Raw genomic sequence first — 27,827 nt, 5'->3', positions numbered from 1 at the left:
TCCCATCTGTTTACTCCAGGGTTTTTTTTAGGGATCATCTGAAACTGATCCTGTGATCTTTAGTTTGTTATTTTTTCCTCTTCCTCTGCTGCTTTTAAGGTGGATTTGTTTGTTTATTGTCACACTGCAAGGCATGGTAGGAAGGTAATTGTCTATCAGATGTACTATAGATTTTATTATTGATCACATTGTGCAGTAACAGTAGGATGTCAAATTGAATTTTAAGCTCTTTAGTGTTCCTTCACTAGTGATGGCTGCTAAGTTATGTACCCCTACTGATACGTCATACCCTTGGTCTTGTTTTGGGGTTCTTAGACTTTGGACATTCCAGAAAGTTTAACTAGTTCCTGGTGATAAAGCAGTTGGAAACTTATTTCATTTCTTTTTGAGTAGATTGTTTCAGATGTTATCTTTAACCTGTTGCTTTAACATTATACGTTTTCTCTGTGGTCGGATGCAGGTACAGCCCTAACAGTAGTGTCTGTTTTGTGGCAGAGTAAGATGTGTTTTCTGCACCTGACACTTGTCAGGGAAAGCACCAGACATGGCTGAGGGTCTGTGCTGCAGGCATCTGGCCCCAGCAGGGTGTCTAGCTAGACCACCCTGAACTCAGACATAGAACGAAGGAAACCCCTGTTGTCTGTGGTGCTCCAAATAGGTGACATTTCAAATGTACTATGTGTGGATCGGTACCATTTTGTGCTGAATCTCTGTTTCACTAACTATAGAGACTTCTAGATCTTCACATCTTTCTTGCAATCAATTATTACAGTTCAAATGTATTCAATTTTATTTTTGAGTACACTATGGAGAAACTTCAAGCCTGCTTCTGTGTTTGTATACTTAAAATTGGTACTTTTGTTTTGTACTCTGACATTTTGTTACCAGCGTATTGTTTCCTTCTGTTTGGATGGCAATTATTTGTAGGTACAAATAACTCTGATGTAACTGCACATGGTATATTTCTTTCAGGTGCTTGTACAAGGCGGGCTGTTAAAATATAAACTACTTTCAATTTGTATGTAGAAATATCCTTTGAAAGAAGAGGAAAGATAAGCATCTAAAATAGCGTATTTTAAAGGGTATATTTATTTTGTCCCATTCTTTAGTTTTCTTGATTTGATCCACTGTATATTTAATATTTGAAACTTCATTGCTAATAAAATCTCTCACTGAATACTTTTCTCTACATATTTTCAATTTCCCTTTTCTCTCTGTAGGTGGAAGAAATTGTTGATATAGGAGCATTTGCCCCAGAAGACATTCATGTTCCCAAAATCTATGTTGATCGTCTGATACAAGGAGAGAAGTTTGAGAAGAGAATTGAAGTAAGTAACCTAGCTTCTTGGTCACAACATATTTCAGCTTGGGGTGTGTTTTAGAATTTTCAGGGTTTTTACTCTAGCTACCAAGTACTAGCACTGAGAAAATAGTATAGGAAAGACCTGTCAAGTTTTGCTAAGTACTAGAGCTTAGGTAGGTACTTAGGTAGTTAGTAGTTAGTTGGAAGCCTGAGAATTGAGCCTTGTTTCTTATACCTCAGCCTCTTTTGTTCAGTCCCTGAATAATTTGGAGCAACTGCCTGTAGTCCTAGATGGCTTTAACGCAATTGAAAATTTGATGGAAAATGGTACTTCGTCCTCCTTCCTTGTCTCAGTTCACCTTCTGTAGACCCAACAAGGGGAACAAATAGACTACGAGCTTACTTGGACAATTGGATACTTTCTTTTCTGCTGGACAGCTTTTGAGGTGGGCACATAGGGCCAGTCTTGGCCCTTTTTGTGCTGTGTATTGAACTACGTTACATTGCAAAGGTCCTGGAACCTTTCTTTCCTTTTCTTTAATCAGGAATTTTTTAGCCAGTAGCATTTCTGGTCTGAAAAAAAGATGTCAATAGCTATTAAAAATTGCAGCAATAATATTCTGTCATTGAAAACATGATTAAGTTATTGATCTTTGTTTCTGTGGCTTTGCCTCACTCAAGCTGTGTCCCTATATTCATTTTGGTGATGTGACAATGCCCTTGAAGTGCAATTGAAAATTCTATATTTCTCCTGTGTCTCCATACTCTAGAGGTGGGAATTAATCAAAATGTCATCAGAAGAGCTGGTGGAGGGGGAGATATATGACACAAGGAAAAAAATATCTTGGGGGAAAAAAAAAGTGCAGAAAGGAATTGTAATAATTAAACTTTTATTATTAAAATCAAGTCACAAAGTCCTAAAAAGTCATACAAGGCCTTTTGTCTGAGTAAACTCTTTTATGAATGTTGAGGTTTAAAAGCTTTTTTTTTTCCTTTCCAACTGTTCATTCTGCAAAAGCATATTGCAAGTTGTTGAGTATTTGACTAGAAACAGGTGTGTCAAACCTTTTTTTTTTTTCCCCCTTTTTTCTTTCTCTGGGCATGTTGTGTTAGACTGCAATTAATAGCCTGTTTCCTTCTTCTGAATGGATGCAGTATCTCACAGAAAAGCTTTTACCTTTCATGAGAGAAATCCATTTTGCATTTTTTAAACTGCTGTTCTATTGCAGTTTGGCAGTGGGTGAAGGGGTGACTCTGTCCAGGGAAGACCTTTATACAAACACCTGATTTTCTTTGGTTTGGCTGCATAAGTGAATACACCTACTTAGTCAACTGCCCCCTTCCCTATATGCTTAAGAAAAAAAGGAAGTGAGAGGGGGAAGAAAAAAGTGCTACTATAAATGGCACAGCAAAGTTGTAACAGAGATTAATTTTGTTTGTGTAATTTTGTAATTCTGGCAGTGGCACCTCTCATTAATAGAACTATAGGAAGGAAATGGCAGATTTATTTACTCTTCCATAAAAGATGATATAAGAAGGAAGTGGCTGTACCTATGAAAGCGTTGAGTATGATAAGTGGTGAAAGGAGAGATGAGGAATAAAGAGAATAAAGAGGAACTAGTCTGTCATAATTCTTACTGGCTTTAAATAGCAGTTCCTGCCAAATTTGGCTCAGACGTGGTCCCTGTAATGCAGGTCATACTTTCTATCCAACCTTCTTTTTGCTGCAGAGAAACCCTCTGTGATTGTTCTTACTTTTTCCATAACTCGTAAGTGAAGCAATTCTAGGAAAATAGCCAAGGCATAAAAAGCAAGTTGCTGGGAAATTCAAGAGGATTGATACTGACTCTTTCTGACTGCCTAAGAGGAAAGTGAATTCCAACATGGGAGAAAAAGACACTACAAAAATTCTTTTGTGGTGATGAAAAAGAACAGAGGATAATTTTGCCTGATGTGTTCATTATGGCATGAAGTAGGAAAGGATGTGAAGACATATGGGGGTGCAGGGCATGATGTTGCACAGAGCAGTCTTATATGCATGGGAGGATTGCACAAAGAACATGATCTATGTAAACAATAATTTACAAAAAAAGGGTCTTACAAACTTCTTGAATGTCATGGCATTTTCACCTACATGTGATTTAGAAAGCATCAGCCTAAGGCCAGGAAATCTCAGGAAGCAACTTCAAGCAGATTTATGCAAGATGATACAGATTTATGTTTGAAAACTTAGTTGCTTAGCTCCCAGTATCTTTAGATGACTGGCATTTGTCTGTCTCATGCATATAAATCTAGCACCAATGAACTGAATGAATGCAGAAGGAGAGCAGTATTTGTATTTTAGGCTGACATTTTACAAATCTATTTAGGTATCTCTGGGGTAATGAATCTCAGACTTGCTAGTATTTGCACTAATGCTTGGTGCCTTCTTAACCAGTGGCATATGTGTCACATACTCTTTCAGCCTTGGCAATACAGACAAAGAAATAACATTTTGCTCTAAAGCTATCATTGGGGATATTTGATGACTCCATTGGCTTAGATAAGCTTGAACTGATAGAATAAAAGGTCGTTTTTTGTAGAAGATGGATAGATAACGTTATTCTTAGACCAAATATCTCAGTGCAATCACAAATCAGGCTTTTGTCTCTTGAGAAGCAAGAATTTTTTAGAATCTGGATTCTAATCTTTACTTACAATTACTTCTTTTGCAGCGCTTATCAATCCGAAAGCCTGAAGACTCAAAAGCCAAACAAAAACAAGGAGACAATGTGAGAGAGAGGATCATCAGACGGGCTGCTTTGGAGTTTGAGGATGGCATGTATGGTATCCTTCAGCTGTGCTATAGCTTAAAGTGCCAACTCACAAGAATAACAACTGCAGCTGTTTTGTTTAAAACAGGTTAATTACCATGCTCATTGTCTTTCCCAGAGCCTGGGGTTCCCTCATTTTCTTAACACCCTATTGAAATAGATGGGATGTTAAGGCATAGGGTACCTGGCATTTTAATCAGGCATATCTGGAGAGTCTGTTAGCAGTTGAATGTCTTGCAAGAATTTCCTGAAAAAAGTTACGTATGTTGGAAATGAAGCTTACTTGCACTGTGCATTTTTTATCATGTAAAGGATTTGACAGAATGCAATTAGACAGCCCAAATGGCAAAATAATTCATCACAAATCTGAGGCATCTAATTAAAAATGGAAGTGTTTGTGAAGAGAACAGTTCTAATCTAATACTAGTACAATGATAACTTTTTTTAATTTACTAGTTTGCAGTAAGTGTGTTCCTGTTTGTTCCTTAACCCATTCTCTTCAGCTAATCTGGGTATTGGAATCCCACTGTTGGCCAGTAACTTCATCAGTCCAGACATAACTGTTCACTTACAGAGTGAAAATGGAGTCCTGGGTTTGGTAAGAATATATCTTGGTCACTTATTGCAGTGTACTTACCTTGCAGTGGCTGAGTTTTATTCCCCGCCCACCCCCAACTAAAAATCATATTCAAATATATGCCATATTGCGTGATCATAAAATTCTCATTGTAGCACAGGGAAGTTTTTAAGGAAATGTTCATTTCAGGATTATAGTGCTACTTTGGTAAGTGTGTTCTTAAGTACATGTTTTGCTGGAAGAAGCCAGAACTTTCAGTATTTTGCAAGACCAAGCCTTGTAAGCCTTAGCAGACATGATTTTAAATAAAGCTTAAAGTGAATGTTATTTTCACTGTTGTATGGCTTTATGAAGTTGCACCTCCATAGCTTTTTCTGAAAAATGTCTCACTTTGGTTAAAACCAATAAAACCAAACCAAACAAACTCCCTGCTTCATGGTTATTTAGTAATTCTAACAGCCAATATGTCCATCAGTCCTGATATGTTAGTTGATGTAAATTGTGGCTTGTGTCATCAGGGATGTTGCTCTGCTAAAGATAAAAAAATGCATGTCTGTGATGATCTGTTGTCAGTAATAAGCATTAGAAATAATAAAGCAGTTATGAATTGTGTCTCAAAGGTATTTCAATATAAAGCTGACATATGTCTGTATTCTTGTCAGGGTCCTTATCCACTTGAAAATGAAGTAGATCCAGACCTGATTAATGCAGGTAAAATATTTTAAATAAATTTAATTTATGGAAAATGCTTATTCATTGTTAATCTAAAAATTTTCTTTTGAGTCAGTATTTGAACCCAGACTCCTGTTTTATTTACTTACAAATATTAATGTATTTGTCTTTTAAGTGCAGGCTGGTTTTGATCAACGGAGATGTTTAATATTCTGGTTAGAGAGCTTATGCTTTGATGCATTTTAGTAGCTACTGAAGGAAACTCTCTTCCAGGCCAGGCAGTAAAGGCTCAAATCTTCCTTTTCATAAGTGGGATTGTTTTGTGAAGCCTATATGTGAATAAGGATTTGTTTTCCTGCTACTTTTCGCCTTGTGTTTTCTAGAAAATGGTTTTCAATTATTTATGTTTGGGACATGTTTTAAAACGTCCTGTGTATAATGGCCTTGTTTATTCCTGGCTAGTGAGTTGCCAGGAATGTAACTCATTTGCATTTGGAGAGGGAGCAGTAGCCAGGGCAGGGGGAAAGAGCTCCCCAAACGGGACCTGGCACACTGTAGGGCTCTGCTGCAGGCCGCTGCTTTTGCCACTTTAGGGGGGGAATGCCAGTCCTCACGTACTGGTTTTGCCCAGCTGTTTTGGGGCATTGCACCTCAGAAGCAGCCATGCAATGTAAAAACTTGAGCTTTTTATGGGTTAGTGCGTCTGTCTTGATTTCTGTGTTCTTCATGGAAAGTTGTGCCTGTGTCCATTCTCTGTTTCCATGTAAAGTTAACACGTACATACTGCATTGTGACTAACAGAAGTAGGCCTTGGCACCTTATAAAGTCTCATTGACGTTAATGGTGTAGGTTATAGACCCATAGCTGACATCTTAAGAGTTGTTTTTTCATGTGGAAAACCTATGCATTTTGTATTTTTTATTTATGTATACATATATATATATGTATGCGTGTGTACGTATCTGTATAGACAGTATGCTTCTCAGCGGCTGTTAGAAAGCATAATTAAACTCTGAAAAGTAAAAGGAGATAAAGCACTGACATCAAACAAGCTTTTAATTTAGTATCAGGGTGCAGTCCAGCAATTGTTCACTGACTTGAAATATCTGCTACCTGGCTTAACTAAACTAATTGGTACCATTATCATACTGTTATGTTATTGCACCTGTTTCAGTATGATATTTTAAACAAGGAGTTATTTAAGGCCATCTTCAGATTTGAAATAAGAAATTATTAAGGAATTGAGTCCAGCATTTCACCAGTAGCTGGGTAACTGTTGTGATATACTGTGTGAAGGAAGGTGTCAGAAACACCTGAGAGCTCTGTTAATGCTTGAACTGAAATGGAGGTGTTTTTTCCTTAAAAAAAAGAAAAAAGTATATATAGAAGGTGTCACTGGAAAGAAAAAATTATTTAGATAAAAAACATTTACTATAAAAGGTGAAATTATATGCACGCACACTAGAACTTAAGTACTAATACGGGTGCATTAGAAATGAACACTGTAACAGAGTGGTGATGGAAAAAATATCCAAGAACTTGATAAATACTCTGAGAAATCATTGTGTTTTTATATGCATGTCAAGATGATCTTGAATTGTTATTTATGGTTGATAAATATTTTTGAAGAGGTAATCTTGCAGGGATGAAGCTAACAGAAGAGGTCAGAATGCAACATGGAAACCAGATTATTCTAGTATTGGTAATTCAGCGTTAAGCACCTTCACATCTTCCTCTGAAGCTGCAGTAGAAAGGACACAGGATAGCTGAACCTCAGCTGTACCGCTAAAATTATTATTGTCATTGCTGAAACATTCAGAATCTGCTAAAATCTGACAGTTGGATTAAGACCATTCTAGGTGCTTTCCAGCCAAATTTATAAAACCGTGTGAAGAAAACAGAAGCTAAATGGCAAAGGGACAGGATTTAATTCTGTTAACATTCATTGACTGGAATGGGCCAGCATCACCCCCCAAAGTCCACATTTTCAAAATATGCTCCCAGTTTGGGCTTTTGCCAGATTTTTATCTGAAAATGTAATTATATTTCTCTGAACTATGTACCATTTTTTGTTTGTCCCATTTTCTGAATATCTCACATGATGTTTATCTTCACTATAATTGAAAGGTAGACTTTTGTATGACAGCAGAAATATTTATAAGTAGTGACTTCCTGAGAGCATTTTCAAGAAGTGGGTAATACAGTGCTCTTGTTACATTATTCTGTGGTCCTCAGCCTGTGTCTCTTCTCAGCATTGCCTTAGCTTGTCACTTTATCCCAGAGTTCTCAGTCCATGTTGCTGCTTGCAGGTGGTGTTGTCTCCCCACTTCCTTGGGTGGGTGTCTGGTAGGGAAAGACAATTCAGACAGTCTCAGCAGGGCTGGATGTTAGCATGGTGAATTCTTGTGATCTGACTGCAAGACCACTTGCATGACCTTAATTTTATGGTATTTTGTGTGTCAAAATTTAATTTCCATACAATGTCTTGGCATATAATATACATCAAGTGAACTCAATAAATCAAAGCAGGTAACTTAGGTCTCTATTTTAACTTTCCTATAGTGTTTCCTTCCCTTTTCCCATCCTCTTAGTTAATCTCATTGTCTCTTTTTCCCTGTTTTCTGGAAACTATTTAATGATGTCTCATTCCTCTTCCCCCTCGTTGTTACACTAACTTTTTCTTCACAATGTCATCTGGTGCTAAAGTCTTTGGTTTTTTTTTTCTCAAGTTTGCCATGCTTAGTCTCTAATTTCACCTTCAGCTGTGTTTCTTATGCCTTTCCAGAGGCACTCTGTATACATGGTTGTTGCTTAGACTGATTCAAAGTACTGGCAGGAGAGGAAAGGGTGGGCTCTGGACAGAGTCAAAATAAGACACTTGCATGTGTGCTCCATTGCTTGACCCAAGCATTTTGCAGAGAACAGTACAGCACACAGAAGCACATTTTCCTGTGCACTTTAACAAAGCAAGAGTAGACTAGATCTGTCATTTATTTTTCTGTATTCTACATCGTTATCTTTCTAGACTGTTCAACCTGGTCTACTCGCTCTTCCTTGCGACTTCCCTGTCTCCTGAAGATGCCATTTCTCTGTTTCAGAAGAGAGCTACCTCTTACTTTTCCTGTGGGTAGAGCAGAAGGCTGAAGTCCACAGAGATTTCTTAGCCTCTGGTGTCAGTGATGTCTTGCCTGCAGCTGCTGATGGCCAAAGAGCGGGCAGTCCTGTCATTAAGAACTGTAACAAACTGCTTCACAATTCATTATGATTGATTAGGTTTACATGTGACATAGTAAGTGTAATGAGGTCCATAGTTGTACAGAATCCAAAGGAAATTGATAAAAACCCTTTATTTCTTGGTTAATAGCTGTGACTTCATTTGTCAAAGAGACAAAATACATACATACTATAGCTTATTTCTTTTACAGGTAAGGAGACAGTCACTGTTCTTCCAGGTTCTTCCTATTTCTCTAGTGATGAATCATTTGCAATGATAAGAGGGTACGTAACACAAACCCTGATCTTTTGAAACATGGAAAGAATAAACTGAGTCAGTGACTGAACTCATTAGTAATTCTTTGAAACGTGGTTAGCATTTAACAACCTGTAAAATGATCGTGGACTTAATCAGTGATGGTTTACAGAGGATCAGGTCTAGCTATTGGAAATAGAAAACCACTGTAACTAATAGATACCGTAGTGATGTTTGTGTCTACCACCACCTGGCCATATATAAACACATTTATAACTATGTTTTAACAACTGCTATTTGGTCATTTCCAAGTATCTAATCTGTACTTGCACTCTGTATATTCTCTTTGATCCACTTGCAACTGTGGTCCTCATTCCACCTCCCTGATGGAAATTCACCATCTGCACCTGTTTTTTGTTTGTTTTTCAGCAAGGAGGTTGGATGCAAACAAACGCTAAATCCTAATGGCTCTGAAAAGATAATGAGTGCATGTAAATATGTGGAGTGCACTTAAAAGTATGAGTTCAGAGCTGATTGACTGTGCATGCAATTAACCAAAACCAGAGAAAAGTAATAACATTTTTGAGGCTCAGTGTGCAGACAGCAAAATTTGTATCAGTGATACATCTAGAGGGGAAAAAAAGCCCAACTACATGTGTGACAAAATGGTTGCTCCCTCTGTGGTAGCCACCATTTTTCTATTGATGTAATGAGAATGTGAACAAAAGCTTGCTAAGATTTGTGGGCTGTTACTTGAACATGGTATGCTAATTACACACTTTCTGTTGCCAGAGGCCATGTTGATTTGACAATGCTTGGAGCTATGCAGGTGTCTAAGTACGGTGACCTGGCCAACTGGATGATTCCTGTAAGTAGGTGTTTGTACTACTGTCAGTGCACTGTATTTAGGATAATATATATGTAGCTGAGGGTCAGGCAAAGGAGAAAAGGGCTGAAGCAGAATGGGAGTTGTGAAGCTCAAAGCATTAAAATAGAAGATATTTTTGCTCAGGGTATGTATACAGTTAACTTTAGAGTGAAAATTCAACTTTTGCTGTATTTAGATAAACTTCAAAATCAACGTATTTTCTACAGATATTTTCCCAATATATTTAGTTGACTGTCCAGAGCTTGTTTGATTCTAGTTAGCATCAGTTTCCAAAGATAGGTCACAATTGGAGACTATCAGAATTATTTTTGTGGTATTTTCAACTTGCTAGTAACATCTGTGTTGAAGTAAAACATTCAACAGTCTGAACTGCTTCTAAAAACTCAGCTTTAGCTTTTGTCCGAGACTTAGACTGAACAAAAGCACAGAATTCACAGACACTGCAGGCACAAATAATTCTACAATACCATACAATTTCAGGGACTAAGTAATATTCACTTTTCCAGTAGCTTTGTGCACTTTTAACTTTGTTTCAGAATACTTTTCGCATATAGAAGTTAGACTCATTTTTCTGATCATGATGTTGGAATTCTTTCACTGACAGTTTTTGTGACTTGTCTTTCAAGGTCTGAACTATCAAAACAAGAAGCTGCCATTTTGCATTAATAAAAGTGATTCATTTACAATCATATTTCTTGAAACATCGAAGCTTAGATTGTATTCTGAGTTTTTCTTGAAACTGTGCAGACTTACATATTCCTTCCTTCAGTGCTTTATGTTCTCTAGAAGATGCTGATTTTAGTTTTGCATCCATATCAAGGGCATTATTTTCCATATCTGGAATTGCTTATTTTGCTTATGAAGATGCCTCTCCATTCTGTTCAGCCCCAAATTTATGAATAACAGGTATATTTTCAAAACAGAAAAGTATAAAATACAACTTTGTGTAGCTTTTATTTATCTTTTTCTTACCTTTGAAGTGTACCTTTTTACTAGCAGACACCACATGGGTTCGTGCAACTTTTTGCTGTCCTAATTTGCCACTCTTACTAGCCTTTAACTGTCTGCAAATTCCTTTTGCAGTGAGTTTCTATTTACTTGTGAGTAAATATGCCTGATGACACCATAAATCCAGCCAAGAACCTTTCCAATCATCAATCATTTCCTTTTGGTTACTTTGTTTTGAGATCTGTTGGTCAGATGATTCGTAATCTGCTTTACTGATGTGTTATTACTATTCTACAGTACAGATTTTTTAAATGGGATTAACCAGCATGTAGGCATTCAGATCTTCCTGCTTTTCCTGTAAATGAGATAATATGTTATCGTCAGTTAAGTTGAACTGTGAGCGAGATGCATCTTTTTTTAGTCACAAGATTTGTGTGGGGTGATACAAAGATCGAGTTTGCTGAAAGCTCATAGTGTAAGGAAACTTTAAGCTGTGTCTTGTAACATTTTTCGGTTAGCTTTGTGTTTACGTTTGGTTTAAGTATTTCTTATACGCTGTAGCTTTTGAGTTTTTGGATTGACGTTATTCGCCATTATTTCAGAGGCAAGTAATAACTCTAAATTTCATGTTTTGAGTAAGTACCGTCATGAAGCTATCCTTTCTGTCTCATAAGAGCTTGATAACACTTGAGCCCTAGTGCATGCATGTGTGTATTTACTTGTACTTAATGTTAGGAACAGAGCTAAGGAAGGCTCTTTGCAATAATTGCAGTCCTTTCTCCGTTCTTATCTGCTAATTTCTAATGGAGAGGAAAATTCTGTGTGTAAAGGAAGAAGAGGTAGAGAATATTTTAAGCATATGCAGTAAACAATGCCCCCATAATCCATGGGGAAATGGTCAGCAGCCTGCTACACCACTTAGACACACACAAGTCTGTGGGGCTGGATAGCATCCACCCAAGGGCATGGAGGGAGCTGGTCGAAGTGCTCGCCAAGCCACTTTCCATCATTTACCAGCAGTCCTGGCTAACTGGGGAGGTCCCAGCTGACTGGAGGTTAGCAAATGTGATGCCCATCTACAAGAAGGGCTGGAAGGAGGATCGGGGGAACTACAGGCCTGTCAGTCTCACCTTGGTGCTGGGGAAGGTTATGGAGCAGATCATCCTGAGTGCTGTCACACAGCACGTACAGGACAACCAGGTGATCAGGCCCAGTCAGCATGGGTTTATGAAAGGCAGGTCCTGCTTAACCACCTTCATCTCCTTCTATGACCAGGTGACTCACTTAGTGAATGAGGGAAAGGCTGTGGATGTCGTCTACCTGGACTTTAGTAAAGCCTTTGACACATTCTCCTGGAGAAACTGGCTGCTCATGGCTTGGATGGGTGTACTCTTCACTGGGTAAAAAACTGGCTGGATGGCCAGGCCCAAAGAGTGGTGGTGAGTGGAGTTAAATCCAGTCGGCAGCCGGTCACAAGTGGTGTTCCCCAGGGCTCAGTTTTGGGGCCAGTTCTGTTTAATATCTTTATCAGTGATCTGGATGAGGGGATCGAGTGCACCCTCAGTAAGTTTGCAGAGTCTACAGAGGGATCTGGACAGGCTGGATTGATGGGCTGAGGCCAATCGTATGAGGTTCAACAAGGCCAAGTGGTGGGTCCTGCTCTTGGGTCACAGCAACCCCATGCAGCGCTACAGGCTTGGGGAAGAGTGGCTGGAAAGCTGCCCGGCAGAGAAAGACCTGGGGGTGCTGGTCGACAGCTGGCTGAAGACAAGCCAGTGTGCCCAAGAAGACCAACAGCATCCTGGCCTGTATCAGAAATGGTGTGGCCAGCAGGAGCAGGGAGGTGGTTGTTCCCCTGTACTGGGCACTGGTGAGGCCGCCCCTCGAGTCCTGTGTTTAGTTTTGGGCCCCTCACTGCAGGAAAGACATGGAGGTGCTGGAGCGTGTCCAGAGAAGGGCAACCAAGCTGGTGAGGGGCCTGGAGCACAAGTCTTGTGAGGAGCGGCTGAGGGAGCTGGGGCTGTTTAGTCTGGAGAAAAGGAGGCTGAGGGGAGACCTTATCACTCTACCACTACATGAAAGGAGGTTGTGGTGAGGTGGGTATCGGTCTCTTTTCCCAAGTAACAACTTATAGGACAAGAGGAAATGGCCTCAAGTTGTGGCAGGGGAGGTTTAGATTGGATATTAGGAAAAAATTCTTCACCAAAAGGGTTATCAAGCATTGGACCAGGCTGCCCAGGGAGGTGGTTGAGTCACCATCCCTGGAGGTGTTTAAAAGACGTGTAGATGTGGCACTTAGGGACATGGTTTAGTGGTGGACTTGGCAGTGTTAGGTTAACGGTTGGACTCAATGACCTTAAAGGTCTTTTCCAACCTAAATGATTCTATGATTCCTGAAGATGAAGGCTGAGGTACTCAACATCTTTGCCTTAGACTTTAGTGTCATGGTCTCTATGGCTAGTGGTAGAATTTGGGGGAGGATGGGTAGTACCCACTGTAGAAGAGTACTACTCGGGACTGATTAAGTAAACTGGATATGTCTAAGTCCATGAGGGCAAACATGATACATCCAATGGTGCCAAGGAAGCTGGCAATTTCCTAAACCACCAGGCTCAAAGCCTGGTGGCCAGCAGTTCAGTTAACAAGCAGCAGCCTCAGGGATGATACCGGGACTGATACTATTTAACATCTCTATTACTTACAAACAATATAAACCAAATAAAATTCTGAGCAAGAAAATTAACTCTAGTTTTGTATATCCTTCTGTTGGAGTATAAAATTCATGTTTTGATAGCTAAGGTAATGCAGTTAGGGGGCTGAGGAAGAGGGTGATGTAATTTGTGCAGGGTGATGAGTTTGGATACATGAATATGGATCATTCTTGGAAAAAAATAAACATTGAATTTTAGAAGCCACAGCTTTAATTTTTAATGCTCTGACTTGGAGCAGCCAAACCTAAAGAATTAAAGTGTTAATAATGAAATAAATTGAAATAAAATGATACAAACATTCTAAGCTTTATCAAAGAAAATTATCTGAAAAGAAGACATGAGGAAACCCAATAAAAATTTAGTAATAAATCTTTCAATTTACCATCTGTAGAGGTCAGTATAACTTAACGCGTTAGGAATATAATTTTATACATTATTTGTCGTTTTTCTACAGAGCTTCAAAGTACATCTTTTGTAAGATTTGGACACTTTAAACATGAGGTGAACCACACGTTTGTTGATAGAGACATTTTTAAAATGAAAATAAACTGGCAGAGGACAGCCGAGTATGTGACTGTGGGAGGGTTTTTTTGTTTTGTTTTTTTTATTTTAATTATTAGTTGTAGTGCCAAACCTGAGAGCAGAGGGCTCCACAGCAAGAGCTCTTCTGACTTCAAATTATCATTTTTATTGATGGGAGAAAGGACATGTATCCCTGAATGCCTGAGAGCACTGTAGGTCTTCTCCAAGGAGTCCTGTTGCAGGCTATTTGCCAGTTTGCTCCAATAGGGGTGTCTTTGCACAAGGCTTATTTTCATTTTGAATCTAAACACACTTGTGTAGTAGCTCTCTTCTTCTAGTATTTCTGTTGCACTGAGTGCATCAAACAGTCAGTGTTTTGTTTCAAGTCGTACAGCATTGCAAGAAATTTTGAGAAACTTATTTTAACTGTTAAACCATAAAATTAATTAAGCACTACAAATGAGCTAAATTCTGTATGAATAGAAAATATGCATATTAATTATATTCAATGACAGGGTTTCTCTTAGTAATGTGAAGTTGTCTGATGTCTAGGCCATGGCTGATTAGGGCTTATACAGCAGTAGTTGAACAAAGGAGAAGGACAGGGCCTGCAGTTACCTAGTGTCTCCTTGGAAATTTACATTTCAATGGGATATTATTTTAATATGAAGAGATATTAGGTTTTTGCGGACACATCTCTTGGAATGAAGCCTACAGTAGTATAACAGCTTACTGCTGCTCTCCCAAGAAACACGTGCCTGGAAGCCCTGCAGAGCCCTTGCAGCACATAATTACCATCATTGGAAGAGTCCTGGAGCCTCAAAGGAGAAAGGGAGTCTGTTGTGTTAGCTCTACTTCTTCCACCTTTGTAAGGGCTTTTTCTATCAATTTTGTTTGTGTTTATTTCTCTTCAGACTGCATGGAAGGAATGTAGGAGCTCACTGTTGGTATTTTATTCATAATCTCTTAAATTTTCAATATGGGAAGTGGCAGCTATGCATTAGGCATCTGTATAACAAGAGGACCTGAAGAAATTCTGCCTGTCTCAAAAATACAAGCATATGTCAAAAAACTCCTAATTTGTGGGTTAGTGGTAACAATTGTGACTGATATGGAACCATCACTTTCAAGTAAGACCAGTATTATGTTGGTAGTAATATTTAATTATTGCATGCTATACTGTGTGTTTTGGAAATGGTATGTAAAGGTAAATGGAAGGTTTAACTGACCCATTACACTGAAAAAACATTAATCACTGTAAAGTAAATCCATTTCAATGAAGCATGTCACAGACTGTTTAGAGTTGCTCCTGAGATGCAGTTTCTCAATGTATTCATTTGAATTTCACTCAGTCATTCGAATCTGTTGCCAATGGTTATTTCAAGTTAGATTTGTGGGAGAATAAAGGAATAAAATTTGACCAACTTTCTTTGCACATATTTTATGCTGCCTTAATTTTCTGGTTATGGAAAGTAAAAATATAAATATAGTTAGTGCACATATTTGTGTATGCTACATTTTGGGGAAGAGTTATTAGTAAATTTTGCGAAGAAGTATCAGTCACTCAAGAACTTATGTTCCATTCTTTCAATAATTATTCTTACTTTTAAATTTTGCTCTTCATTATGTATGCATTAGGAGATATCTGGTTAGCATCCTTGAAAATCAGGTGATTTTCTGTATGGCTAAGCCATACAACTAAATCTTAATTTTGGATATCCTTGAAAAAATATCTTTACCCTGTTGTGCATGTAGAGTGTGCTCAGCTTTGTCGCATCCAGCCAGCATTAACTCTTTGTTGTGTTGTTGCATTATCAACACTACTGATTCAAAAATCCCATTAATGATTTCCCAGTGTTTCTTGGTAATGTTTATTCAGTCATATACTCAGAATAAAATCTAATCTACCTGTCATAGCTGACAGTATAATTACAATAGTTCTGTAACTGTGCCATGTAAGGACATAAAATCAGTGGAAAATTTAACAAGGAAGTATATTTCAGAACACTTACCTTCAGCTTTATCCATCTTTTTTGATAGTCTTCAGTCTTTTTCACTGAAGAAATGGAAAGTCAAATCTGGAATAGTTGTGGCTTTCATTTTAGAATCAACTATAAATGTACCTTTCCTTTAAACACTGGACAGGACTGATAGCAATGGGCAAAGGATTGTCATCTACATTTTTATGTAGTTAGAGTAGATTTATGTGTATGTATTTTTCTGATATAACCTTCTGATTGGTATCTTTTTTGTACAAAGTTAAGGTCTGTGCTAATATGCACCCTCCCAAACAAAAAAATCCCTCAAACCAACCACATCTAACCCCACAACAATTCATGAGATATTTTTGTTAAATAGTTATATATGGCTTTGATGACCTCCTTACTTGTGCTGTGCTTGTCATTTGGGGCTAGCACATCTGTGAAGACAGACAGTATCTATACGAAGAGGGAGACCTGTGTGACAAATGTATGTTAGTTGTGCATACATACCACTGCAGAGAGGGACAGAGCAGAAGACTTCAAAGGGGTCCAAAGTTCATCGTTTTGACTGCAGTGTTAGCACCACTGATGGTGCTGATTGAAGTATCTTATACCCACTGCATTACCTTAATTTCTGCTTTTCTCTGTGGAGTTAATACTGTTTCAGTTGCTCTGAATTTTAGTAGCTGTCCCTGGCATAATATAATTATTTCCTTTCATAAGTAAGCTGAGACTGGCGATGGGTTCTGTACCTGCCACCTAGTCTGTGTCTGTGGCCATGACCGTCAGAGACCAAACTGATATTCTTAAAATCTTTACTCTCTCATATGAGGTAGCTTGTTCAAGGTCTTCCAGGGGGATGCCTGAAAATTCGGATTGAATGGGAAGCCTGCATGAGGACTGTAGTTTAAACTAGAAGCATTCATTATCTTCTGTAACAGTTTTTGAAATAGTAGTTTTACTAATTGGAGCATAGTGTGAGACATATGTACTCTTTCTTTTATTTAATGGAAGGAAAGAAACATTTCAGACTAAATGCTACTTATTTAATACAGTATTAGGGCAGTTGGCAACATGGGCAAGGACTCTCAAGGGAAGTAGCTCAGTTCCTTTTCAAATGGACATACATTTTCACCTTGGTTGTCCTTTGACACTCAGTTTTAAATGGAATTATTCAAGCTTTTATTTCCATCTGCATTCTAATACTTCAAACTCTGCATTTACCACTGACAATTTTTCACTGTTTCTTGAACACATCATTAGCATCTGCTTTGCTGTACTGTTGATGTGGTATGTGTTTGTCTCAAAAGATTATGTTCTTTTAACATAACCAGATCAGTTCAGGTGCATTGTATCCTATGATGTTGGGAGTAGCTATAAAATTCTGTTATGGAAGAAAAGTCCTTCCTCCTGGGAATATAGAGGAAAGGTGTATAACACCAGCATGGCTTCAAGACCTTACTAGTGTTTGAAGGCTCCTGAGTTTTCCTCTTTTCTCTCAGCCACCTCTTTTTAGTCTGTTTGGATTTTCCTATAAATTGTTTCCTGTTTGCTAGAACATTTTTCTAGCTTGCAATACCATTGTGGAGAACTTCACATTTCCTTGAAAAATATATTGACTGTCTCGTGCACCTTGAAGTACTCAGAAGTTTCTGCTGGAATGCCGCAGATTGTCTTGGATGCCACAAGTGACCAAACCAACAGGAAGGTTTCTCTTTAGGAATTGCTATTAGGCTAAATTACCTTCTCAGGCTCTTTAATGTTGTATTTGGACCACTTAAATGATGTCCAGATATGAAGACATCAGATGAGAAAATATGTACCCTTCTCTCATATTTTCTTAAAGATGCCCTATCACTGCAATAACAAAATAATGTATTTTGCAATAAGTAGGCATTATAAGAAATTGCACTAATTTTGTGGGGGTTTATGTCTGTGAAGAAGCAGAAGAGCTAAATATCTTAATTAAAAAAAATGAAATCCATCGGGTCCATGAATTTATACCTCTTGCATCCCAAGATTATTTGGACTGACACTTAGCAAGAACTGCTCATGAAGCATGATGGGAAAAGCAGAATTCCTCCTTGCAATATGGACTTTTTATGGTAACTGAGAAGCTACAAGGAAACTGTCAGCTTGCTTCTGTCCTCTTCCTAACCCTCTGTATAAATATTCCCAACATTGCACCTCCCCGGAAGCGGATGGCTAATTAAAAAAATTTTTCTCACTTCAAGCTCTTGCTGATGAAGTGGGCTTTGTAACACTGCTTCAAATTACCAGTGCTCTACCAGTGAACTGTCTTTCCTTCTGGTTTCTTAAGCTAACAGCTCCAATGTAATTGGAAACTAACAAAAATTGTCTTAAATAAATAAATGGGGAGGGTCGGGGGTGGACACATGCAATCCTGGACCTTACCAACATGGTAAGAAGGAGCAGAAAACCTGCAAATGTACTTTAGCAGTTGCTTATTTGAAATACCTCGGTTTTTTTTTTTTTTTTTATGAATTGTTTAAAACAATTGAGCTTGATACAGGTTATTACATTACACTTAAATGCCTTATCAAGTAACCAAATAGGTATAGTTTTACTGTCTGAAATTTGCTCTGTTCAATCAAAAATAAATAAAAATTAACATTTTATTGAAGTGAAATGTATAGTTCCCACTTCAGCTAGTATCCAGCACTATAAACCCAGTGTAGTTTTTTCAGAGATTTCACAGCAGAGGTGGCTGGTGCAAGCAGTCTTTAGGAAGAGAAAATGTTTATTTTTATGACAGATGCATATTACATGCAAATATTCAAATAAAACAACCTAACTTACATCAGATGCAATTAAATATGGTATGAAAATTTAAAAGAAACAGGAATTGCTTGTTGCTTGTAAATGTGCATTGTTTATAAATATCAGAACTGTTTTGGTCTGCGTGCTTCTCCTAGGCAAAAAGGAACAAAATGTCTTTTGGGAATCACCTTTTAGTTTCAAGCATTTTAATTCAAGTTTAAGATGCAGCTGTTCCCTATGCCAGTATGGTGTGGGGGAAAGTGCAAGTTGTGGGAGTTTGGTAGATGCACTGAGAGTGATATAAGGCTCTTATGCTTTGGATAGTCTTCAAAATAAAAGCATGTAATTACTGGGCTACTTGGAGTTAATGCTTAATTTATTTGCTTTACCAGGCATCCTACAGTGATGAGTATGTTTGCCTAAAGAGGAGTAGTAAATAAGTGTAGCAATTTAAAGGACCCTGTCCTTCTCTTCAACTTAACTTGTATTTTCCTGCTTCTGTGTATGCAAAGGGATGCAGTCTCTTCTCTCAGTCCTGTATGACAGCTTCTCCAGCAGTAGATTGGTCATTGTCCTTCATCGGCACTTACTTCTTCAGATATGTCCTAGTTGCTGTAGCTCTTTACTAGTTAATAGAACTAAAAGGTTTGTAAAATGAACTAATGGCATGGTCAGGATGGGTGTATTGGTAGCATAATCCTCAATGCAAACCTATTCTGACTTACTGGGGAGATAATCCATTGTCTTCGGGTACTCTGCATTATCTTGTCAGTGAGCCTCTGGCAGGCAGATGAGAGGTCACTACAGGCACTGTAAGAGCTCTGTATTTCTGGGTAGGATGGAGAATGATCTGAGCAGTGCCAGGAAGTTAAGCAGAGATAAATCCTCTCATCTCTTTTAGGTTTGTATTTGCAAAGAAATATTTAGTAGTGATGTTAATTAATGTGATTATATATTAATCTGACCTGCGAAATTCCAAAATGGTTGTTTATAGATACAGGAAGATGTGATTTATTCTTCACTGTGCAGACAATAAGGAAATATGATTACTGGGGTGTATGTGTGTGTGTGTATATTCCCTTCATTATGATCAAGAGACCATAATGATCAAGACACGAGTAAATTGCTGGCCTGGCAGCTTAATGAGACAAGTCTCTTCCATATATTTCATATCACAGACCACAGGTACTGATACTAGTAAGGTACTGAATCACAAAGCTAATAAAAGGAAGCATAAGAGGAAAGCTTTATACTAGGAAGTTTTCCAGTTGTTTAACCATATACTTTTAGGTTTTTTATAGAAAACAGTGTACATTGTATTACTGTCCATAATTTATTTTAATTACAGATAATAACAAGTTAAAAGAGAACAAATACAAAACACTTGAGACAGAAATTAATTTATTTTAATCTGTAAAATTCCTTGCCTCTTGTTTCCTACTAACTTCCCCTATCATGCCGGTGCCTCAATGTTCCACTCCCCTTTCTGGCCTCCTCAGCAACTCTGGAGTGGCATATGAGGTTGTTGCCTTGATTTTTTGGGGGGGTCTAGTGCTTGTTGTCCAAAAATGACTGCTCTGCTCATACTGATAGAACTTTGTACTTATGGTCATTTCCTGTCAGAAGTGTGGCAAGTCTGGACCTCTTACCTTCCAAGATCAGTTTAAGGTGGTGGAAGCAGGCAGAGGTTGAATGCTGTAGCATTACGGAAAGTAAAAATATAGGTAGTTAAGCACCAAGCCATAATACAGCTGCTGTAATAACAAGTGTATTTCTGACGCTCTTTAAGAGAAGACTTAAGTCAGAGAGGCAGAAAGTATTGCTTGGTTTGAGGGACAAAAGGAAGTGAATACTGATCCACATTCATTTATTTGCCTATGTTCTGGAATGACATCCATGGACATCTGGAATAGAACAAAAAGTTCGGTTTGTGCTGATACAGTGATGTGAGTCACAGCTTCCTAAACTGGCAGGTAGAGAGTGCTCAAATGTTCTTGTTGCTACATTTCATAAGCAAAGATTTCTTTTGAGGAAGTAATGACATTTCTATCAACAGGAGAATGAACACTTTCCTTTTCTAATATTAGAACCATTGGAACTAAATTCATCGCTCCTCAGTGTCAGGGCTTCATTAAGCCAATGGTACTACTCAGATTTAAGTTACACCCCAGGCACCAGCCATGGCAGTGGATCCTTATTCAATTCATCATTTTTCTCCTATTTGCATCATATAGATCCTAGAATGAGAATGAAACAGATATTTTTGCTCTGGTGAAGCTCTGTTAGTGATTGAATACAGTGGTGATGAAATAGGTGGGCTTTCTATGCAGGAAAAAGGGAATATATCTTGTGCTGTCATTGCAGGCAATATATTCTATCTTTTTTTTTTTTTTAATTGTAAAAATGTTACATTTCCATTAAAAATTTAATTTTAGGGTAAGATGGTGAAAGGAATGGGGGGTGCCATGGACCTGGTATCCAGTGCGCAAACCAAAGTGGTTGTCACCATGGAGCACTCAGCCAAGGTAAGGCTCTGCCGCTTCTTTCTAAATAAGTGTTTTGTCCTGTACCGAAAAAGAAGAAAACCCACAAACAATATCTTACATTCAATCTGCTATTTTGTGAGGATTTGACAGTTCTGATGTTGGTTATTATGGAGGTGTAACAGGGGACTAGGTTAGTATAGTTTCTTTCTTCTTGTAAGTGCATCATTCACCATGGAAAAAAAATGAAATATTAACTTGATGTTTAAAAGCTGCACATGTTTTTTACTTACTTCATGCAGATTTAATGAGAGTGGCAATTGCCAGAGCTGCAGCAGATGCTACCCCAGAGGTTTTACTCTTCACCTTTGAAAAATTTGAAAAATGAGGTTCCCCATGGTTAAATACTTGTTATGATGGAAAGATATTTACCTTTGAAGTTACCAGTCAAATTGGTACTGACAGCTTAATAGAATAGATCTTTTTGGCATGATGAGATGCAGGCTACCTTACAACATTATGTGATAAGAGGTTAATCTAGAGACTTCTTTGAGGGAGGAGTTTTACAGATATAAATAGTCTCCCACAGAAGGTCATAGGAAACTTGTCATTTGAACCTTCTGAAACGGGACTGTCCAAACTATGAGCAAAATGTACTGAAAGATAAAAATCTCTATTTTCAGGGAACCATACCAAATGTTCAAAAATGAACTTTTTGTTTAATTTCTGTGTTTCTGTTATTCTAAATTTGTTGTATGTCTGCAGTAAGAATTAGTTGTCTATGTTCAAGATAGTATCCCTGTCAGAATGCATAAGGGCAAGCATAAGGAATTTGCATGGTAAACTATAGTAAATATGTAAATATGAAAGTTAAATATATTAACAGTTGTGTGTTTTTTAAATGTGATTTGAAGAATGAATTTTCACTTTAAAAAAATTGTTGGTAAATATAGTAGTTTCACAATTTATACTAAGCTGTGATCTCAAGGGGCACATTTTCAGTAACAAGGCTGAGTCTGACCCATTAGTTTTTGCGTGCACGTGTGTAAATAAGTAAACAAAAGTACAAAGCAAATTCGTCTATATGACTTGAATCCCTGTCACAGACTCCCCAAAACTGGATATGTAATTATCCATTTGCTTAAACACATACTTCAGGTATTCATGTGATCTGAATAAATATTTATGCTAAATTTCTAGTTACTGTGGAATTTCATTAAGGCTCAGAGTCCACACACAGTGTAATTATTGATCCCAGTTTTTCTCTTAGAAGTACTATTAACAAAATCTTTTTTCAGTACAATGTTTGGAAGTTGTTTCATGTTGGGTTTTTTGCCAGTAGGAAACCTGAAAAAGATGGAAACACAGATAGTTTTCACTGTTACAAACATAAGGCATAGCCTTACTTATTTTGGCATATCTATACATAACATGGGCTCTTATGTACATGGGATGCCTGGTGTGCACTTCTAGAGAGCCATTTATAGGCTTTCAGAAATTATTTCTTGTCCTTTTGTGAGAAGGCAATGAAAAACTAAACTATGTGTATGATTTTTCATTTTTTTCTTACTTTAAAATGGAGGGTATTCTTGGCACTCTTTCCTCTTACCTCGCCTCTTTTGGGGGTCTTCATACTGCTGCTTCTTGTTTGCTCAAAAGTGAAGATGATGAAGTATAGAAGTCTCATGTTTGGAAATCAAAAGCTGCTGTTACAGTTTTCAGGTGCTCCTCTTTTTTTTTTTTTTTTTCCTTCTTTTTGTACACAAGCAAATACGGCACCCATGAGACCAGTTCTGAAAGTCAGAAGCCTTTTATTGGGGTGGCTGCTTCTTACAGAGCCGATTTTATATTCACGGCTTTTTAATTTTTTACACCAAATATTTTCTCACAAACTTAGTGCATCTGTATCTATGCATCAGAGGAGCAATCTTCTGTCCTGCTCAAAATCGAGTGTGCTACTGAGTGAAAGAAATGTCTGCATGTACTGTGACAGTCGGTTGTGTCTGCTGACTTTTTAGTATAGGGACATTTTTCCCATCTTATTCTCCAAATTAATAATAAGAAATCTATCATTAGATGCCAGAGTCTCCTGTAAATAAACAGCAGTCAAGATTTGATGGATGGAAATACAGTAGAAGGCTATGGGATATACATAGTACCTTCAATAAACATGTTCAAGAGTTGCTGTAATAGGTAGTTCTTGCAGTCAGTTTTGTCTGATTTGTGATCTTGTGAAGGATCTTTTAATCCTTTTCAAGTGTTTTTGTACAATAGTAATGTCTTGTTCAACATTAAAATAAGTTTTCTAAGAGTTTAAAAGTGCATTCTCCTTTCAGTACACAGTTGCAGTTTTCAAACATAGCAATAGGATGAGTCCTTGCAGTGCAGGCAAAATATAATTTACACTTAATAATGAGGGTGAAACTAGTGTCTGTCTTAACAATCGAATAAATACTCAAAGAATTTTCCTCTTTTTAAACTCTGATGTGCAGTATACTACAAATAAAATTAACAGGATCTGCCCCAAACTATTTACATTTTTAATTACTTAAATTTTTACGTGTAATGAAAACCAAAAAGTACAGAAGAAAGATGACACAACATGAAATGAGTTTTGTAGAAGACTCTTCAGTTTAAGTAATTCTATTTAGGAGGAGTAACATAGAAATACACAAAATAATAAGGGCATGGAGAAGATGGATGCTGAATGGCTAGTCACTGCCTTATAATAGAAGTAGGGGTAGCCAACTGAAAATAGCAACCAGTGTGTTTAAAATATTTTTCTCAGCCAGCTAATGAAGTTGTTGATGATCAGCAGGATGATGCAGGAGCTCAAAGAATTAGTTCTATATGAAAGGGACTAAACTGTTTCATGAGGTTGACTTCATCAGTGACAATTAAATAGCATTGCCCAGAAGCAGTCTCTAGCTCAGGAAATCTATACATCACAGCATGTCAGGAAACAGGAGGGTGTATCTGTGGAAGGGTGGCTCAGTTTTTGCTCCATATGCTTAGGCCACTGTGAGACACTTGGCAAATGGACCTTAAGTCTAATTCATTACAGTATTTCATAATGCATTTTTTGCTAAATTACTCTTTTGTTTATAACCTGTCCTGGTTTCATCTGGGATAGAGTTGATTTTCTTCTTAGTAGTTGGTACAGTGTGTTCTGGATGTAGCGTGAGAATAATGTTGATTACACACTGATGTTTTAGTGGTTGCTAAGTAGTGTTTGTACTAAGTTAAGAATTCTTCCGTTTCCTGTGCTCTGCCAGAAAGCAGGTGCACAAGAAGTTGGGAGGGGACACAGCTGGGACAGCTGACCCCAACTGGCCAGAGGGTAGAACATCACACTCAGTATATAAACTGGGAGGAATTGGCTGGGAGGGGCGGATTGCTGCTCGGGCATCACTCAGCAGGTGGTGAGCGCCTGCATTGTGCATCACTTGTCTTTTCTTGGGTTTTGTTTCTCTCTCTTTTTGTTGTATTCCTTTTCATTATGATTGTTGTTGTTATTATTATATTTTATCATTATTATTGTTATTATTATATTTTATTTTACTTTAGTTATTAAACCGTTCTTATCTCAACCCATGAGTTTTACTTCTTCTTTTCGCTTCTCCTCCCCACGCTACTGAGAGTGGGGAGGAATAAACGAGCAGCTGTGTGGTATTTAGCTGCTGGCTGGGGTTAAGCCATGACATAGCCGTGAAGAAAAACAATAGAGTGTAAGGTTGTTATTTAATCTTTAAGCAGTCACTGTGCACCTGTGCCTCATCTGCTAAATACTGCCTAAGAGAAATAAAAATCAAGTTCTTACCCCCATACCACCATTGACATGTTTTGCGAAACACAGTAAAGTAACGGCTGGCAATTGTTCCATGTTGTGAAATGAGTTGTCTACACCATTCAGAAAAATAGACCGGAAACTAGTGTTAAGCACTTGATTTGGACCTGACTGAAACATGGAGCACTGAATTGAAAACTCATTTCTATCCTTGTGAATAGTTTTGATTATAATGTGTTGTGGAAGATTAAGGACATTTTTGTTCTTCAACAACAGAATTTTTTACTTAAAGCAGACTGAAACACCTTAAGGTTTTATGTATCTACACAAAAGTCTTTTCCTTTATCTGAACAAATGCTGTATAAACTCAGATGGTAAAAAATCATGGAATTCCATTTGGATTCCTATTCCGATAGTGCCCTGATGGATGTCTTCCAAAAGTTACCTTTAATGCTAACTAGTAATACAATTAATCTTTAGCTCTAGTGTTAAGAAGCTGGAATGTATCAGTTCTCAGGGTCACAGGAGCCATTCAAGCTGTCACCTCCGCAAGTCCATGCATTTCAATCTCAGCTGGGTACCAAGAAGAGACACTTCATTTCATATGGCTGAGAAGTATACCTGATACGTTACTGAAGATATACAAATAGCACAGATTAATCTTGGCTCTTAGGCAAAGTATGCAGAAAGGTCCTCAAGATGGACAAGACATAAGTAGATCAACTGAACCTAACACTGTTGCAAGTCATTATTTTCATTAAGAGTGAGTGAGTTTCGTCAGAGTAGTTGCCTTGATACCAGATGTGGATCTTGCCAGTATAATTAAAATTAGAATGAAGAAAGAGTTCTTCACAGAAAAAGATAAATTCAAATGCACATGGATTGCTCATTTTGTTATCATTCAGGAGTCAAACTGCCTGAGAGATGGTTCCTGAGTTTATATTAAGCTGTAAGGCAAACTGATGATTGTAAATTTAAAAAGTATTGCATTCAGGTGATTAAATGAGACAGGTAATACTCTGCAAGTTTTGAAATGCATAACTGAAAATTGATAATTAGAGAAAAAATAAAAGCATGTGATAATGGGAAAAATGGGCGCTTAATGCTGCTTTTGTAAAACGCCTACAAATACTGACTAAAAATGTAGTGATCCATCTCTTATACATCCATTCAGAGCTCTTGCAGGTTACATTCATTTAGCAGGATCTAAAGACATTTGTAAACTCCTATTAAAAAAATGGAAGAAAAAAAAGAAAGAAAAAAAGAAGGAAAAAAAGGAAAAAGAAGGAAAAACCCAAAAAACCTCACCACCCAAACCTTACCTGCCCAGCTTCATGTCAGAAGCTATGTCTTCTCATTAGGTAATATTTTTCCCAGGATTTAGAGTAGCTGGCATTTGATGCCCCAGAAAAGGAAGTGCCTTAAAGTAAATTCTATTTTCTATATATGCATTCTTTTCTACTATATTTGCATGCTAATTTGTTCTGTCTAAAACAAAGATAACATAACTTCTGTGTAGCAGTTGAAGATGAGCATATTGCACTCATCTCTTAGTCTGCTTTTGGGCTTTCCTGGAGAGATGGAGGGACTAGGAATTCAATGTGGGTAAAGAAACTGGATTTACTATTTTCAGAGCATGACTATGCACTTGAGCCCTGGGGATTTTAAATGCCTGTGTGTTTGGCTGATCCTGCACATACTGTTTGTGATAAAGTATAAGGCAGAGGAATGTCATGCCTGCAATGTCTTTCCCTAATTTTCATCCTTTATGTGTCATCAGTGAGGTCCCATGCATCTCTCATCCTCACATTGCAGCAGGAAAGACAAATTATTAAGCAGAAGTATGCAGAACTTCTAAACTCAGGACCCCACTCTGTGGTACAGTGAGATTCTTACTAGTCATCTCCCTGTATGTGGGATTTAAGTAATAACTGTCCCAAATTGCCAGACATGTAATCTGCCATTGAAACGAATTCAAAGAGTGTTCTGAGAACAGTGAATGTTTCAGTAACATAGTGGCTATGGCTGTGATTTTCATGTACATATTTAAATTATGAGTAAGTTGTGTTGTTTTTGAAAGTTAATGTTTGTCTGTATATTGTTAAACACAGGGCAATGTCCATAAAATCTTGGAAAAATGCAATTTACCACTTACTGGGAAACAATGTGTAAACCGCATCATTACAGAGAAGGTAAAGTACTTTTCTTGAATCCTTGTCAATACTTTCCTCCTCTATCCCTAAGAAGGGACACTTGGTAAAAGTAGTAAAACTTAGTAAAAATGAAGAATATATTTGGTATCTGTTGCCAGTGAAAGGTAAAAATTGCCTTGGAGTTCAATTGCAGAGGTCTGGGGGCTAATATTTTTCCTTTTAAAACTTTCACCATTGACATCTAGCATACTGGACTGTACTCTTAGACACCTTTAGAACAAAGATGCCACACGTGAAAAGTATGCAGAGTGTGTATCTCCTTATTTTTCCCAAAATATTCCTGAAAATTTGCCATGTGAGATGCAAATCCTCAAACACAGCTGTAATCACAGCTCGTTTTTTTTTCCAGCAGAGCAACAACTGTGTAGCATGTCTATGTCAGACAATTGGCATCTTGGTGTATACTACAGACTCTTTCAGAGAAACAAAACCTGTAGCTGTAGCAGGGCTTTAATTCTTTTGTCCTTACTTGATTCCATTTGTGAAGCAGTTTCCTCTCCAGTGCAAGTACATGTGAGCATCGGATATTCCTGCTGCTCAAAGGACATTAGTGGATCTTTTCAGCAAAGGATAAGTAACTTAAGGTTTTTGCTGTAATCACACTTCTTTTTTTATCAGTGTTTACATTTTTCAGGGCTTAGAGTAGTCCCCCTGTGAGCCATTTATCATGTATCATA

General features: G+C 37.7%; 1 protein-coding gene across 6 annotated transcripts in view; it reads left to right on the top strand.

Moving 5' to 3' along the window:
- OXCT1 (3-oxoacid CoA-transferase 1) overlaps positions 1-27,827 on the top strand; it is a 157,387-nt gene that overhangs the window by 45,269 nt on the left and 84,291 nt on the right. For 3 of the 6 annotated variants that reach the window (XR_012648912.1, XR_012648913.1, XM_075020155.1), the window contains exons 8-14: positions 1,221-1,328; positions 4,018-4,129; positions 4,620-4,714; positions 5,356-5,404; positions 8,791-8,863; positions 9,627-9,702; positions 21,103-21,192. Coding sequence is in view for 4 of the 6 variants with exons in the window: in XM_075020155.1 (XP_074876256.1) it covers positions 1,221-1,328; positions 4,018-4,129; positions 4,620-4,714; positions 5,356-5,404; positions 8,791-8,863; positions 9,627-9,702; positions 21,103-21,192 (603 nt within the window). In the remaining 2 variants the exon portion in view is untranslated. Of the gene's footprint in view, positions 1-1,220; positions 1,329-4,017; positions 4,130-4,619; positions 4,715-5,355; positions 5,405-8,790; positions 8,864-9,626; positions 9,703-21,102; positions 21,193-21,452; positions 23,203-23,226; positions 24,741-27,048; positions 27,130-27,827 lie in introns of those variants that run through there. The other 3 variants (XM_075020152.1, XM_075020156.1, XM_075020157.1) reach the window with 3 other exon arrangements.

The sequence above is a fragment of the Buteo buteo genome, chromosome Z (assembly GCF_964188355.1).
Source record: "Buteo buteo chromosome Z, bButBut1.hap1.1, whole genome shotgun sequence".
In the NCBI taxonomy this organism is placed as follows: domain Eukaryota; kingdom Metazoa; phylum Chordata; class Aves; order Accipitriformes; family Accipitridae; genus Buteo; species Buteo buteo.
Note: the sequence above shows the minus strand (reverse complement) of the source record. Positions and strands in the feature narration are given on the sequence as shown.